The sequence below is a fragment of the Physeter macrocephalus genome, chromosome 9 (genome assembly GCF_002837175.3).
Source record: "Physeter macrocephalus isolate SW-GA chromosome 9, ASM283717v5, whole genome shotgun sequence".
In the NCBI taxonomy this organism is placed as follows: Eukaryota; Metazoa; Chordata; class Mammalia; order Artiodactyla; family Physeteridae; genus Physeter; species Physeter macrocephalus.
Genome location: NC_041222.1, coordinates 8,801,300 through 8,819,808, shown reverse-complemented (window position 1 = coordinate 8,819,808; position 18,509 = coordinate 8,801,300). Strand labels below are relative to the sequence as shown.

General features: G+C 41.6%; 1 protein-coding gene across 3 annotated transcripts in view; it reads right to left on the bottom strand.

Moving 5' to 3' along the window:
• The window catches only part of ASTN2 (astrotactin 2), a 961,664-nt gene that overhangs the window by 541,877 nt on the left and 401,278 nt on the right, over positions 1–18,509 (bottom strand). For all 3 annotated transcript variants that reach the window (XM_024126377.1, XM_024126379.2, XM_024126378.1), the window contains one exon: positions 13,145–13,291. In XM_024126377.1, the coding sequence (XP_023982145.1) occupies positions 13,145–13,291 (147 nt within the window). The remainder of the gene's footprint in view (positions 1–13,144; positions 13,292–18,509) is intronic.

Below are 18,509 nucleotides of genomic sequence, written 5' to 3'. Positions count from 1 at the left end.
AGGGGTTTAAAGTAGCATTATCAGGGGTACTGTTTCCCAGGTCTCAACTATGTGTCGAGCCCTTGTCAAGTGCTTCATATACAATCATTTGATTACCCTTTGAGGTGGTTTATTTTTATCATCCCCCTTTCAAAGATGCGTAAACAAGGGCTTAGAAATTAAATAACTAGCTCGATGCTTCATGGCTAGGAAATATCAGAGCCAGGTATTGAACCCAGGGAGTGTGAATCTACAGCTCAGACTCTTAACCAAATTAGACATCAAATAAGCAATTGTGAATGTGCTGAGTGCAAAAAAGAAAAGTTCAGGATCATTTAAGAGGGAGAATAACTTAGCCTAGGAGAGAGTGATGAAGATGATGATGTCAATAAAAACAAGTATTCTCCAGTGTTTAGGGCTTGCCAAACATTCTACTAAATACTAGAGAGATATTATCTCATTTAAATTTCCTAAGAGGGAGCTAATTATTATTATGTCCACTCCACAGATTAAGAAACACACCGGAGGGTTAAGTAACATTTGTAACATCAAATAACTATTAGTAACTCATGGAACCAGCAGTTGAGCCCAGATACATCGGACTCTACAGCCTGAACTCTGAATTGCCACACTGCATTGTCTTTTAAGCAACTACCTTACTTATACTCCCTTGCTTAAAACCCTTTAGCGGCTTTGTGACCCCTGACCACCTCCACGGTAAAAGCCCAACACAGAGACCCTTGCTCTTCTCATCTGCTCCTCTTTTTCGTCCCGCTCAAGCCCCATAGAGCCGCAGATGCTCTGGATGCTACCTGCTCCTGCCACACCTTTGCTCTCACTGTTCCTTCCGCCTGGAAGGTCATCCTTGCCTTCACTCTCTCTCATCATCTCCAACAAAGCACAGAGTCTCACTTCCAATCCCTGCCCATCCAGCTTCCTCCGATGGGACAGATCCAAGGCAAATTAAATCCTCTAGCTCCTTGAAGCTTTACCCAGATCTGTCCAGTGGAAATACCAGGCTTCCCTGGCAATCTCGCTCTTTTTTTTTTTTTTTTTTGAATTTCATTTTATTTATTTTTTTATACAGCGGGTTCTTATTAGTCATCCACTTTATACACATCGGTGTATACATGTCATGTCAATCCCAATCCCCCAATTCATCTCACCACCACCGCCCACCCCCCGCGGCTTTCCCCCCTTGGTGTCCATACGTTTGTTCTCTACAACTGTGTCTCTATTTCTGCCTCTGCTGACTCTTAACTATATGCCCCGCCTGGTCCAGATTATGATCTGCCTTCTAGTGTTGTCTTTTGCTTTATAGCTATCCAATCACTTTAAATAACAAGTGCAATCCCTTTGAGGGCATGCTCAGCATTTACTGAGCACCTGTTACAGGCTATTTTCACACCGCTTTCTATTTCAACCTCATCAGCGCCCCGTGAAGTAGAGGCGAAGAGCTGTACTTTTAGAGATGGTGAAATTGATGGTTCAGAGAAGTGAGGTGACTCATCCAAGATCCATAGTTAGTAAGTGGAGGAGTGCGGATTCGTACTGGAGGTTTTCTGCTTCTAAATCTCCTGTTCTTTCCCCTACCTCACACTCCCTTAGTGCAGATAAGTATCTGAGTGAGTTCTAGAGTCCTGGCACTGAGCAGACACTCAGCAGTGTCAGCTGACGGTCTTGATGGATGGATTCACTGATAAAGTCCAAATGAGAATCAGGGTGAAAGCAGGGGAGGGAAGACATGGAAAGTTCAGGGGGTGGTCCAGGCTCTGGGAATAATTCCAAGTAAGGGTGAGATGCCCAGGGACTTTAGCAGGCTCCAGGAAGTTGCCAACAGCAGCCAAAAACAAAACAAAAAAAAAAAACAAGGATGTGCAGCTGCAGATATATTTGGGTTAGATAACTCAGAGGTGTGGCTAGGGAGGAAAGCCAAACAGCAAGGCTCTGCTGGGCACCACAGGCCGGGAGTGGGGAGGGGGAAAGGGGGAGGAATGAGCACGGGGGGGTAGAGAAGCAGGAGGGATACACAGGTTTTAATTATTCCTCCCATCTCATCATTTCCTTCTGAATATGATGCATCCTCCCCCTCCCATACTCTTGCTGGCATCCGGGATGTTCAAGGTCCCTCAGCAGCTGAAGCTGGGAGTTAAAAGACGGAGAGGCATCTTTCCCACCATGGCCCAGCTCCCCACCACTTTCTGTTTCATCCCAGCAGCCCTGGGAGCCTGCGGTCCCCGCACAAGCTTGGCTGTGATCCTTCTCAGCATTCTTCAAATGGCAACTTGTGGGCTGTGAAAGGTTTGCTCAGCTGCCTCTGCTCCCAAGATCCTCGCTCAGGGGCTGCCTAAGCCACAGACTGTCCCAGACAAGAGTCGGAAAGCAGAGGACTGAAAATGCTAATGGATAAATACTCCGGAGGTCACATACCTAATGGGATGAGTAAAGAGGGACTCTGGACCCCAGTATTTCTCATTCTACTGTTAGAATGTTAGGCCAGGGAGGAATTTTAAGACCATCTTGTTCCCCTTCCCACATTTTACAATGAAAAAACCTGGAAAAAGCCTGGAGAAGTAGAGATTTGCCCAAAGTCAAGGTGAATTTGTGGCAGAGGTACAACCTGATCTTGTCATTGAATAATTCTCTGTCTACCACATCCTGCGGCCACTAATTTGAAAGAATTCTGCTCAACCCGTTCCTGCCTGTGTGACATTGAGGTGGTCACATAAACTCCCTCAGCTTTAGTTTCCCTTAAATTTAAAATGGGGGAAATGCCTGGATCTACCGCATGTGGTAATAGAATTAAATGAGGTAATGCTTTGCAAAGCACTCAGCACGGGGCCTGGCACTTAGCAATGTTCTGTAAATGTTACCACTTCACAGTGTTGTTTCTATCACAATTACCAGGAGGCCTGAGCAGCAGGGTCTATAGGGATGCAGTGAAAAGTGTCCATGATCCCTCTGGAAAGCCTGTGTCATCCATCACCCACCTCCAGGAAAGCACCAGTGGCTCTAAGACCCAACTCAGGTAGCACCTCCTTAAGACATCCTCTCCTTAGCACCACACCCCATCTCCAGCTTGGGGTACTTGGCTGCTCCTCCCCTATTTTCCCATAGCACGCACGGCAAACCCCGTTAAGACTCTTACCACACTGTGTTTCCTATTTCATCTGCTTGGTAGTGTCTTACTACCACCAAACGGAGGGAGGCCAGAGATGCCGTTTTATCCATATCTGCATCCCTGAGCATCGAAGCATGCCACAGAGAAGGCGATGTGCTATATATATTTGCTGACCACAGGAAGGAGGGAGGGAGGAAGGGAAGTAACAGGCACTATATATGAATCAAGAAGTGGTGATACAGGGAGATCAGCTCGGTGCTTTGTGACCACCTAGAGGGGTGGGATAGGGAGGGTGGGAGGGAGGGAGATGATATGGGGATATAAGTATATGTATAGCTGATTCACTTTGTTATACAGCAGAAACTAACACACCATTGTAAAGCAATTATACTCCAATAAAGATGTAAAAAAAAAAAGAAGTGGTGATATTATTAATGAATTTTTAACTATTTAATTTCTTCCTTGGGGCCAAGCTAAGCCTCTCTAAAATTGTACCTTCTTCTTACCTGGCCATACCCACTAAAGACCTCTTCTCAACCTCTTTGTCTTCAAAAATAATAAAACACTGAACAGACAGGGAAAAGCACAACGTTCTCATCATCAGAGCTATTCTCACAGCTGGCCAAGGGCATGCACACTCATCAGTCCCACTAACACTCAGCGGAGGCAAGGAGTATCAACACTGCTTTTGGAAAGAAAAGTGAGAAGCGGGGGGTGCATTAATATTACCAAGGTCAGAAAACTAGAAATCAGGAGAACTGGGAGTAGAACTCACATCCGCTGGGGCACAGATCAATGCGCCTAACCTCTGTACCATGTGACCTTCTCTATCCCAGCACTGCACCACTGCCTCAACCCTACACCACTTTGCAAACACCAAGCCAACAATGATGGAACATCTAACGCCATAGTCCTGAGCTCCATCCCATCAAAGCTCCCACCTGCCATTCTCTCCTCCTAGTCAAAAAGTCAAAGTGGGCTTCTGCCCACAACGGCAGAATTATTAACGAGAATAAATTAAATTCCCCTACCCCCTGCAACCATCCTCTGCCTCTAGTTCCTATTAATATATTTTTGGACTTGATCTGCTATCAAAACACAGAAATTAGTCTCCAAATCTGGATGTCAAACTCAGTTATACCTTTTGTTAAGAAGGGAAATTAGTAACAGTTCATCCTGGTAGGAAGCCAAGTTAACATCACAGCACAAAGTGCCATTAAAAAATCGCAACTGAAATGGCTGTTGTGATATCTTTAAAAGCTTGAACATGTTCAGCTGCTTAGAATGGTTTTCCGGGGTTTGTTCTCCCCTCAAGCCCTTTGTCACTTTTAACCTGGGGATCAGTTACTATTTAAGGAAGACATGGCTTGGAGCATTTTTTCCTTCCATGGTTCTGTGGACTTAGACTTTTCTAATGAAGAGATTTGAGGGAAAAAACAACAACAACAACAACAACAGAATCCACTCTAGGGGCTCTCCACAGCACCAGCACCAGCTCCAGGCCATTGTTTAGCAAGCTGTCCATTAAGTACAAGAAGAGGGAGAAGGGAAAAAGTTTTCACAGTTTTTAATTATATTACCAGTTTCATTACAGATCTCATTTTAATTCTGACTGAAACCTAGGCCTGCCTTCTCCTGCACTCTCTCGCGTATAGTTATTAAATCTGGGTTGGAGTTCAACCTATTCTTCCTGATTTCAGCATATTAATATGGTTTATTGGTATTTCACTGCCACCTCCCCCCTGGGTGTACTGAATCTCAGCTCAATTTATATTTTCCCCTCTTCCTGGGCTCTGGGATAAGGCTTGTTTCATTTTGGTGTTGGAGGGGGAGAGATGTGAGTTTGATTGGAGTTTCTTATCTTTGGGGATGGGGACAAAAACCTTGGGAACTGAAGTCAGTCATAAGAAGAGGAGGCAGCCTCTGATTTCTTGCACCGTCATTCCCCAGAATGTACCTTCTTAGGGCATCTGCATCCACCTGCCTGCCCTTTCTCCCTTCATTCATTTCACAGTCATAATTTATTATATGTCTACTGAGTCAGAACCTTCGTTAGGCTTCACAAGAGTTTAGGGCATGAATAAACTGTGGCTTTGCTCTTGAGGAAATTTCAGACTAGCTATTAAAATCATTTTAGTTATTTATTTATTTTCATTCAAGCAAAGCTTTGGGGGCACTCTGTTTTGGGCGCTGTCCCAGGTGCTGAATATAATGTTCAAAACAAACAAATATTATGTCTATCATTAAGGAGCTTGCAACCTAGTGGGAGAGCTCAACATTAACTAGATAAGACTATAATTACAAATAGAAATGAGTGCAATCAAGGAAGAGAGCAGGGCTCAAGGAGAAAGAATAGTTATGGGCCCAACAGAGACCGGGAAATGAAAGGGGAGGTCAACCACTGTAGGGTAAATGGAATTTGTACCGAAGAAACTGAGGAAGTGGGGAGAAATTTTCCGAGAGTAAGAAAGACATGTGCAGAGGCCCTGAGGCAGGAGACAGCCAAGGATATTTAAGAAAACAATGTAGAGAAAGTGGTATAAGGTGAGGTTAGAGAGGCAGGCAGGGGCCTGATCTTGCTGGGACTTAAAGGCCATGTTAAAGAGTTCAATCTTTATAATAAGTACAATAAGAAGTACTTGAACAGTTTTATGGGAGGATGCAACATGTTGAGATGTTTCATTTTAAAAGATTGCTCTGTTTGCAATGTCAAGAAAAGACTGGAAAGGCGCTTGATTTAATGCAGGGGGCCAGTTCTTTGGACTATGTCAGTTGTTCCAGTGACAAATACATAACAATAACAGAGATGGAAATTAGACTGTGGGGTTATTAGAAAGATACAAATACAGTTCTATGTAATTTTCAAGGAAGGAGAGATTATTTCTGATGGGCGTTTCCTTTGAAGAAGTTTTGGGGTTTTTGTTGAAGAAGGTTTTCTGGAGAAAGGAGAAAATTAAGTTAGGTTTTAGACATGGGTAGGATTGCAATACATAGAAATGAGGTAATACAAAGCCAGGCAGTCTATCTGTCTCAATAGTATTAAGTGCATGCAAAGGAGTTAAGAATGGAAAAGGCAGAGGTCATACTGTAGAGCACTTCTATATCTGAACATGTTCCATGGTGCTCAAAAGTCTGCAATAAAAACTGAACATTTTAAAACAAAGCTCCGGATGATTCCAGAGGGCAAGATGTCCAAGGAACTACTCTTTTTAGACAAGTTGCCTGGTGGTTTGTGACTAAGTGGTCACCTTCAGTGTGGTGTAACTTCCACTTCTAAGAATTGAAAATACTCCTCCCATGTATTCAAATCACTGCAGACTTGCTCTGAAGTCACTTACGAACCTCATTCCTTATTAACAGCACAGCCACACACTAGCTCACTCTCTTGGGTTGAAAGACATGAAGTAGGGGTGCACGCAAATAAATGTAGAACAAGATTCACTGTATATAATTTTGTGTCCAAAAGCAGCTACAAATGTGGCATATTAATGAGCCAGGCCATCCTAATGATGAACATTTCCACTTGAGGATTTCATAGGCTGGTAAAGAATGCATAACCCCAATTCCTCAGTCATAGGGAATAGAGAAGACTTGAATACACCTTAGTCCAACCCAAAAGTCAAGGCTAACACATTAACTTGACCTTAACAAACAGATATTTTGGCATAGATATTTATACAATGAGCATATCAACATAAAAGAACACAATCTGTGCTTGGGTAGGGGGGTGTATTTAGTCAAGAGACATCACTGGCCATAACCCATTCCTGGGTCTCACTCCACTTCTGAGCCTAGGCAAAGAATGCGTGATACTCAGGGATGAGGAAGTAAAGAATAAACAAACATACTCTAAAGGTCCTAAAAATTTAAGTGTTTTAAAAATTTATAGTCTGATAAAATGGCTCTGATTCCAAATATTTTGTACCCTAGCCAAACACATTCCTTCACTTTTCTTCTATGGCTTCATAGAAATGTGGTCATCTATTTTCAGGAAATTCCCTATGATGGGGAATTCATTACCTTGCAAGGACCCCCTTCCAATATTAAAAAAGTATTATCACAACTACTAACATGTATATGATTTATTGAGACATTACTAGGTCTCAGGTACTGAGCTGAAAGCCTTATGAGCATTATTTTATTTATTCTTCACAATAGCTCTAGGAGATACGCACTGCTATAATCCCCCACTTTATAGATGAGTCTAAAGCTTAGAAAGTGAAGACATTTCCAGATTAAGACTCAATCTTCTCCCGTCTCTGACCACCCTCCTCACCCATATAGCCCTAATTTTGCTTCCTGGGGACTTCCAGAACAAGCCTGCTCCCTTTTCAAGACAAATGATAATTATCATGGTCAATCTTGTGGAAGCATGGCACATGGAAAAAACTTGGATGAGAGGTTAAGGTAGTCTTGGGTTTTCATACCTTGCTTCACTTCTGTGTGTTAATCTGGCCAAATCACTTAACATCTCCAAAAACTACCTTCCATTTATGCAAAAAGAGGATGCTAAATCCTACCTCAGAGTACTGATATGAGAATTATATTAGTAACTCCATGTAAAGTGCTTTGAACACTGCCATATTCATAACAGATATGCTCAATAATTCGAAGCTCACTTTTTGTCTAAGTTCCTTCAACTCTTCTTATAGAATGATTCTCCTCCACCTTTTCCTTAAGGGGTTATTAGGTGTTGACAATGTTTTTCCAATCTCTTGGCTGCAATTTCTTTATTTTGGATGCCTTCCAATATATCATTGACCTTCTGTGCTTCTTAAAGCACAACCACCAGAACAAAATGGAACAGAGGACTCTAGGTATAGTGTTATCTATCCACACTGGAGTGGAACCATTTCACCCATTTAATCTAGACAGCTTATTCCTTTAAAAGTTGTCTCTTCTACTGGCTTACTAGAGGGCCAGGAAATTTGGTGAATATATCCTGACATATTATACAATGGGAGCCTCGAGGGATGAAGACACTAACATCTCAACTCATATGAGCCTTTAATGTTAACCAATAACCATTCATCAATAATGCTACCTGTAGAGCAATTTGGGTGAAGCCCAAATCCATGTGATGAGAGCTGCCTTGTTATAAAACTCATATTGCTATATCATGCTGACCTTTTTCCTGTAACGGGCAGCAAACAACAAGTACAACTATGCTGTAACACAAGTGCAAAATTCATTTTCTTCCTGAAGACCGAACCCATTACTCAGCCATCTTCAATACTTCAGCACCACAGACAGCCCAATGAACAAGGTTGGCTGAGAGCTCTGTCTACTAAGAAAGGGCTGGCAGCTTGGCAGCTTAAGCTTCATGGGGGAAGGTAAGAAAGGTGAGAGCTGCCTTGGCCATGATCCTTGGGTGGCCTTGTCTCAATGGATTCTCTCCCATTTGACAGGGGTTTCTCTCGTCCTGATAAGCCCCATTATGACGGTACTGCTGTTTATAACTCAGCCAGTGGCATTGGGTGGGGGCCTATATTTTGATCTGGCTGTATAATATATGTAAAAAAATAATTTAATTACACACATGCAATCTGCACTCTGTATTTATTCTATATCTCAATGCATTTATAAATATTAATGCCAAGTGATGATAAGGGTTCAAGAAAATAGGCACCATCGTCATCATTTCCCCTCTTGCCTCCCTGCATAACACTCTCATATCTCCAGAAATCAGAGCTAGAGACCCCACTTAGTCCAACCCATATGATTTTTTCTTTGTCAGATCATGTTCCACCCCCATGGAAAGCAAGACTCTACTGCTTTTCAAGTCCTGGTTTCTTTATCTGTCAAACAGGGATAATAAAGATCACTTTGGAGACCTGTTGGGAGAATGGAATGAGCAATGCACAGAGATTATCCACCCATAGGAGGCACTCGATTGTTCTGTGGAAGGTCTGCTTGCCTAGAACTATTAAACAGCTGTCCACCTGACTTCAAGTGTTGGTTGCTTTCTGGATTCCTGAAGATCCCCAGAAGATGGAGGACCTTCAAGTGTTAATGTCTTCCATTGGGAAGACATTATAAGACTTCCACGGGCCAGGGGTTGGGGGGCATATAATGGACTCCCCGTTCCATTTTCCTGAGAATAGCTACTCTCATCTATATAATTTCTTATACCTTCTTGTCTGACCATAGTCCAGCTTCTGATGTCTCTTCCTTTATGGATCATTTTAGGAATAAGAGTAATAACAGCTGCTATTTATTAAGCAATCCCAGTGTTTTAGATCCTCTGTTGGTATTTTATACATATTATGTCATTCAATCTTTTCAAAATAATCCCCATTTTACAGATGAGAAAAATGAGACTTACACAAACATGTCCCATTTCAGAGGGTACATTCCTTACAAAGATATTACAGCATGTAAGGAAAGAGGGTTCCATTATGCCTCGAGACTGACACACTCTGGGTTAGGTCCTCCTAACGGTGTGTGCCATGTTTGCTAAATTGTGTCTCTAACCTTGTATATTCCATGGTTATTTCCAATTTTTTTGACTTCTATGCATCCTCTGCCTTAGTTTTCCTTCACTCAGTCTCCCCTTTCTGCTTAGACATCTGGTAGAAGAATCCCACAAAACTTTTCATAATTCTGCTTTAATTTAGGCCCTGTTCATTCATTCAACACATATTTATTGAGCATCCATCACAGGCCATGCGGTATGTTTGTCACCAGGGATACTCTTGCCTCACAGACATTCCAGTCTAGAGGCAGAAGCAGACAAGTCTACATGTAGTTATAAAGCTTTAAGTTCATGACAGAGATCAGAATAAGAATTATCGGCAAAGGGCACCTTTTAATTTATCACATTTTTGTCTATCCTTTGAAGCCACCACAGTAGTTTTACAGTTTTCTTGGGTAATCCTTTGATTTTGCTATTTCCCACCTACATGCTGTCTGAAAATCTGATAAATACGGAATTGTAGGCTTCACAATAATCCTATGAGATAGGTATTACTATCATTCCCATTTTATAGATGCAGAGATTGAGACTCAGAGAGGTAAATAATTCACTTGTCTACGGAAGTGGCAGGTAATAGGGCAAGTATTTGAATTTTGTTTGTATTATTCTATAGTCTCTGATCTCAGCCATTAAACTATTTATCATGACCCTGAGCAAGTTACTTAGCCTCTTAGGAGCTCCATTTCTACATGCGTGAAAATAAATGTTCAAAATGTGGATGTCTCTAAGACCTAAGATTCTACAATTAATGAATAGTGACTGGTGGTGATAAAAAGTAAGTTCACATGCCTCCAACAATGGTCAAAATTTGCCCTATTGGTTTTCATCACTCTTACTCTCCCATCCCATGTTCCAGCCACACCCAGGTTCTGGCAATTTTTCCAGTCCCAAGCTCCATGAGCCTATGTGCCTAGCTACTTCAGTAAATTTTGTTCCTTCTACTTCTGCTATGCCTCCGCCATTTCATACTCCCATATTTTCCTGTCTTATGTGCACATACGATTTGATAGGGATGAACCGAAAGTCTTCTGCTTTGGTCAAAAAATCAACTGAGTGCATATAAGATGAGAAATACTAAACTTACTTGCAGTTCAATTGAAAAATAGAAATAAAAATTAAAATATAAAATTAGCTAGTGATTATAACAGAAAAGAAATAGACTCACAGATATAGAGAACAAACTTGTGTTTACCAGAGAGGAAAAGGAAGGTGGGAGGGGCAAGACTGGGGTAGGGGATTACGAGGTACAAACTGCTACATACAAAATAAATAAGCTACAAGGATATATAGTATGACACAGGAAATATAGCCAGTATTTTATAATAAGTATAAATGGAATATAGCCTTTAAAAATTGGGCAAAATATGTTGTACACCTGAAACTTATATAATATGGTACGTCAACTATACCTCAATAAAAATATAATTTAAAAAAATTTAAAGTAGGGGTTAGTTCTCTATGGTGAAGTAGGAGTAAACACAGGATGCTTTACTATAAGTCTAGGAGAGAAAGGAGGTGAAAGTTCCACTCTGCGCAGAACATACTGAAGGGATTGGTACTAAGCTGTGAACATTATAACTTAAAAAATTAGAGATAAAATCGAGTTGCATTAAAATAAGGCTGACAAATATAAAGGATCTCAAAAACATCTGATACATATCCAATGGGAAAAAGATTTTAAAAAATAATAACGGTACTAATATGGTGCTAGAAGGGTGGTTATCCCTGGGATGGAATTCACTGGGAGGGGGCATAAGGAAGCTGAAGGTGCTGGAAATGTTTTATGTTTGGTCTGGGTGAACTCATGTAAAAATTCATTAAGCTGCATACTTAATATTTCTTCTTTATTATATGTATGATAGCTTTCAATACATTTAAAAATAATAATACTAATAAGGACTTACTGTATAACACAGGGAATTCTACTCAATATTCTGTAATAACCTATATGTGAAAAGAATCTGAAAAAAAATGAGTATGTGCGTATATATATATATATATAATGTATATATGTATTCACTTTGCTGTACACCTGAAACTAACACAGCTTTGTAAATCAACTGTACTCCAATAAAAAGTAATAATAAAAAAGAAGATGTGGTACATATATACAATGGAATACTACCCAGCCATAAAAAATAAGGAAATAATGCCATTTGTAGCAACATGGACACAACTAGAGATGATTATACTCAGTGAAGTAAGTCAGAAAGAGAAAGACAAATATCATATGCTATAACTTGGGATTGGTGCTAAGTGAATCTGAAATATGGCACAAATGAACCTATCTACAAAACATAAACAGACTCATGGACATTGAGAACAGACTGGTGGTTGCCAAGGGGGAGGGGGTAGGGGAGGGATGGAATGGGAGGTTGGGGTTAGCAGTTGTAAGCTATTATACATAGAATGGATAAACAACCAGGTCCTGCCATATATCACAGGAAACTATATTCAATATCCTAAGATAAACCATAATGGAAAAGAATACAAAAATGTGGGCTTCCCTGGTGGCGCAGTGGTTGAGAGTCCGCCTGCCGATGCGGGGGACGCGGGTTCGTGCCCCGGTCCGGGAAGATCCCACATGCCGCGGAGCGGCTGGGCCCGTGAGCCATGGCCACTGAGCTTGCGCGTCCAGAGCTCCGCAACGGGAGAGGCCACAACAGTGAGAGGCCCGCATACCACAAAAAAAAAAAAAAAAAAAAAAAGAATACAAAAATGTATATATACGTATAACCGAATCACTTTGCTGCACAGCAGAAATTAACAAAACATTGTAAATCAACTACACTTCAAAAAAAAAAAAATTCTTCCCCCAAATGGATACATTTCTGTTATAGAGAAACATAATTTTTTGTGAGGTATGCAAAGGAAAAGTTATAATATATGTAAATTGTAAAAATAAATAAATAAATAACAATGCCAAGCATTTGGGGAAACACATCACATTCTGCTGGAGTATACGAACTGGAACAATTTTCTGGAGGGCACTTTAGCAATAGATATCAAGCACCTTAATCAGCTTCTTGGACCATGCTTTGCGAATGAGTATAGCAACTACAGTGTCTCATTAATTCAAACTAATTGGGTGAGGAGTAAATGGTAGGATATAACATGCTTGTAAAGGACATTTACAGCGAATGAGATATGAGTATAATCCAGGACACTTAGGAAGTTCCAACAAAGCTCATACAGTCTTTTTTGTCGTATTTTTTAAATAGGAAAGACTATTTTGGGGGGCGGGGCGGTATTTTTAGCTAGGCATAGGATGCACATGCATGATAAGGAAACAGTAGGTTCTCTGAAGTAGCTCAATCTTTCTGCAGGCACATTTGAATTCTTTCTTTATTAACAAACCTTACCCTTGCCCATGGAATAAAAGCAGTCTTTAGTTCCATTCAAATAATCCAGGATTTTCAAAGATAAAGACCTCTTTTAAGGCCTTTGGATGCTCTCTCTCTTTTTTAGTAATATAATTCTGAGGTTGGGCCACGCACGGGGAACATTGGAGCACACAGGGGTGCAAGGTGCCGAGTAGGGGTGGGGCATCTCCGATGCTCAGCTCTTACCGTCTGCAATGAAGTGCTCGGGCACGTGCAGAGTCACCTTCACAGTGAGTGGACAGGACATCTGACTGCCACACACCATGGCCAGGATGCAGGAGCTCACAGTGATCAGCATCAGGGCCGTCTTGTTCGCTGGGCTTTTCAGCAAACCTAGTAACATAAACACACCCAAAGATACGTAAGTCCACGAGGTGAGGAAACAGGAATAGCATGGAATTCGGGAATTCTGTTGTTTTCCAAGTGAGAAGCTGGAAAAAGAAACCACATGTTTCCAACCTTCGTGCTTGTAGCGACAGCTCAGTGGTCCCCTGTTGGGTCTTTGTTTAACTCTCTGCAAAATGGGCTTATTATCCCTTTTGGTATAGATGAAAAGAAACACACTTCCTCAAAACTGTGGCAATTCTTACTCTTCCCCTCTCAATTAGGCTGGTCATTTTTGATAATATTTAGATGATACTAAACTTTCTACTCACTTTAGAAGCTACGGAGAAGATACTGTGTTGTTGAATTCATAGGGCCTAGGGAAAGGAGCATGGGCTTTGGAGTTTGACCATCCAGGGTTCAAATTTGGGCTTCAGCCCTCATTGGCTGTGTGACCTGCTTCAATTTCTGAACCTCAGTTTTCTTATGTGCATGATGAGGATAATAACAGACAGCTCACAGGTGGTTGTGATGATCATGTGGCATAGTGTATATACAATGTCTGTCATCTAGAAAGGTTTCACAGACTTAGAGGCCGATCAGTTGAAGTTAATTTCCCAAGCATCTACTCATGACCTACTAGGTGAGACACACATAGAGCAGAATAAGGAATAGTTCTTGCTCTGCAGGAGCTTACAGGATAGGGGGCAAAGGCGGGCTTATCCACAGCTAATTAGAATCCAAGGCAAGCTGTGCTAAGAGCTAGTACAGAGGGCACAAGATGAGGAGGGGAGTTTTCCCTGGGAAAATTAAAGACCATTGCACGGTCACAGTACAATGAGTAGATTGGATCTGCCTGGCAAGGAGAATGCTGGGCCAGCAAAGAAATTCTAAGGACTACGTCCTGAGCCCCCAACGGGTCTCATTATTTGGCTTTACTATTCACATCTAATTTCAAGGCTTTGATTAACATGTCTAGAACAATACTTCCCAAATTTCTATTACCCACTCTGCCCTTATTTGGAGCAAAACTTTATGCCCAAACCTCCCGGACATCTCTCTCTGAATATCCCATGAGTATGACAAAACAACATGTTCAAAACTGGATGCATTATCGTCTCCTTAAAGCCTCTTCCTCTTCCTTCTCCTGGGCTCCCCTAAGTATTGAAAGCACTGCCATTTAAACTGGCCAGAAACCTAGATGTCAACTTTCAGTCTTCTGTCTTCCTCCTTTACAGCAACTAAACAGCATGCAGTCCTATGTACTCTATGTCCTTAGCATTTTCACGTCTCAGCCCTCATCTCTGCTATTGTCTGTTTGCTTGTGAGATGAGGGAGGTGTAGGCACACTTTCCCATCTCACTCCCTGCTGGAACCGCTTGAGCTGTTATAGAGCAACTGGCCACAGGATGTGGTCCACACTGATTAGCCTGGCATCTGAGGCCTTCACAGTGGGTCCCTACGTTCATACCTCCTTGCTGCTCTCTCCTACCCAGCCCAGGAGCTGGCAGGGCTGCATCACTGCAGTGATGCCAAAGTGAGTGCTCTTCATCATGTTAATATTAGCATAGGAGCTATTTCTTTTGCATAGAAATCCACTTGTTTCCTTGTTTCCCGTCACTCACTGAGATTAATCATAAGTGTAAATCCCTCTCCCTCTAGGGAGAAAGACTGCCTACATTTGTTATGCTTCCTAAAATATCTTATTCAAACACTAGAATCTAGTAATGTGATGGTAAATCCCTCCGGGGCAGGCACTGCGTCTTCTGTTCACCACTGTATCGCGATGCCTTCCACAGTGCCTGGAATGTGGCAGCATCTCAGTAAATGCATCATATCTTCCAGAGGTGATAATAACTACATTACCAACCAGACACAGGCACTGAACTATCAAAAATCATGCCAACCATAGACAACCAACACTCCCAGATAAATGGACCCTAATGGAACAGGAGCCCCTGACAGTTCACGTTCAGATTTTTGTATGGATACCTATTTTTCTTAATAATCAGTGAGCTGCTTGAGGGAAGGGATCCCATCTTTACCATCTTTATGTCTCTCCTGCCAGGTTCATTGCTCAGAACCTGGAAATCGCTTAATTTAAGAACAGGGGCTTTGTGGACAGCTGCCAGGAGGCCCATCTCCTCAGGACCCGCTGGGTCTTTGGCTTCTGGAACACGCAGGGCTGAGTCCATGTTCATGGCCCGGGCTTCAGGACAACCAGGGGTCGAGTCCACACTAACGGAAGCTGGGTCTCCTCAGGACCCACTGGGGCTTCAGCTTTGGGAAACTGAGGGGTCCAGTTCTCTCTCACAGGAGCCTGGTCTCCTCAGGACCTGCCGGGAGGTGATGTCGCTAAGGGAAAAGGTAATCGCAAGACCCAAGACATAGTAGCTATAAATATACTCCTCCCACGGTGCCTCTTAATATCATGTGGACTCCTACAAGGGAAATAAGTATCACAACTTTGGTTGAACTTTGTCTGGCCGTGTGGCTGACACGGTCTTGGTGCTCCAGCTGCATGTCAGGCCTGAGTCTCTGAGGTGGGAGAGCCGAATTAAGGACACTGGTCAACCAGAGACCTCCCAGCCCCACGTAATATCAAATGGCGAAAGTCTTTCCAGAGATCTCCATCTCAAAGCTAAGACCCAGCTCCGCTCAACGACCAGCAAGCTAGAGTGCTGGACACCCTATGCCAAACAACTAGCAAGACAAGAACACAACCCCATCCATTAGCAGACAGGCTGCCTAAAAGCATAATAAGGCCACTGACACCCCAAAATACACCACCAGACGTGGACCTGCCCACCAGAAAGCCAAGATGCAGCCTCATCCACCAAAACACAGGCTCCAGTCCCCTCCACCAGGAAGCCTACACAACCCACTGAATCAACCTTAGCCACTGGGGGGCAGAAACCAAAAACAACGGGAACTACAAACCTACAGGTTTCAAAAAGGAGACCCCAGGCACAGTAAGTTAAGAAAAATGAGAAAACAGAGAAATACACAGCAGATGAAGGAGCAAGGCACAAACCCACCAGACCAAACAAATGAAGAGGAAACAGGCAGTCTAACTGCAAAAGAATTCAGAGTAATGATAGCAAAGATGATCCAAAATCTTGGAAATAGAATGGAGAAAACACAAGAAATGTTTAGCAAGGACCTAGAAGAACTAAGAGCAAACAAACAATGATAAACAAGACAATAAATGAAATTAAAAATTCTCTGGTAGGAATCAATAGCAGAATAACTGAGGCAGAAGAACAGATAAGTTACCTAGAAGACAGAATGGTGGAATTCACTGCTGCAGAAGAGAAAAAAGAAAAAAGAACGAAAAGAAATGAAGACAGCCTAAGAGACCTCTGGGACAATATTAAACGCAACAACATTTGCATTTTAGGGGTCCCAGAAGGAGAAGAGAGAGAGAAAGGACCAGAGAAAATATTTGAAGATACTATTGGTGAAAATTTCCCTAACGTGGGAAAGGAAATAGCCACCCAAGTCTAGGAAGCACAGAGAGTCCCATACAGGATAAACCCAAGGAGAAACATGACAAGACACATAGTAATCAAATTGGCAAAAATTAAAGACAAAGAAAAATTATTGAAAGCAGCAAGGGAAAAATGACAAATAACATACAAGGGAACTCCCATAAGGTTAACAGCTGATTTCTCAGCAGAAACTCTACAAGCCAGAAGGGAGTGGCATGATATACTTAAAGTGATGAAAGGGAAGAACCTACAACCAACATATAAATAATTACCTTAAACGTGAATGGATTAAATGCTCCAACCAAAAGACACAGGCTTGCTGAATAGATACAAAAACAAGACGCATATATATGCTGTCTACAAGAGACCCACTTCAGACCTAGGGACTCATACATAATGAAAGTGAGGAGATGGAAAAAGATATTCCACGCAGACGGAAATCAAAAGAAAGCTGGAGTAGCCATACTCGTTTCAGATAAAATAGACTTTAAAATACAAGAGACAGCGTTACAAGAGACAAGGAGGACACTACATAGTGATGAAAGGATAATCCAAGAAGAAGAGATAACAATTGTAAATATTTATGCACCCAACATAGGAGCACCTCAATACATAAGGCAAATGCTAACCGCCACACAAGGGGAAATCGACAGTACACAATAATAGTAGGGGACTTTAACACCCCACTTTCACCAATGGACAGATCATCCAAAACGAAAATAAATACTAAACACAAGCTTTAAATGATACATTAAAGAAGATGGATTTAATTGATACTTATAGGACATTCCATCCAAAAACAACAGAATACACTTTCTTCTCAAGTGCTCATGGAACATTCTCCAGGATAGATCATATCTTGGGTCACAAATCAAGCCTTGGTAAATTTAAGAAAGTTGAAATCGTATAAAGTATGCTCTCTGACCACAACGCTATGAGACTAGATATCAATTACAGGAAAAAATCTGTAAAAAATACAAACACACAGAGGCTAAACAACACTACTAAATAACCAAGAGATCGCTGAAGAAATCAAAGAGGAACTCAAAAAATACCTAGAAACAAATGACAATGAAAACACCAAAACCCAAAACCTATGGGATGCAGCAAAAGCAGTTCTAAGAGGGAAGTTTATAGCAATACAATGCTACCTCAAGGAACAAGAAACATCTCAAATAAACAACCTAACATTACACCTAAAGCAATTAGAGAAAGAAGAACAAAAGAGCCCCAAACTTAGCCGAAGGAAAGAAATCATAAAGATAATGGACAACCTGGAAGAAATGGACAAATTCTTAGAAAAGCACAACCTTCTAAGACTGAACCGGGAAGACACAGAAAATATAAACAGACCAATCACAAGTAATGAAATTGAAATTGTGATTAAAAATCTTCCAACAAACAAAAGCCCAGGACTAGACAGCTTCACAGGTAAATCCTATCAAATATTTAGAGAAGAGCTAACACCTATCCTTCTGAAACTCTTCCAAATATGACAGAGGGAGGAACACTCCCAAACTCATTCTATGAGGCCACCATCACCCTGATACCAAAACCAGACAAAGATGTCACAAAAAAAGAAACCTACACGCCAATATCACTGATAAACAAAGATGCAAAAATCCTCAACAAAATACTAGCAAACAGAATACAACAGCACATGAAAAGGATCATACACCATGATCAAGTGGGGTTTATCCCAGGAATGCAAGGATTCTTCAATATACACAAAGCAA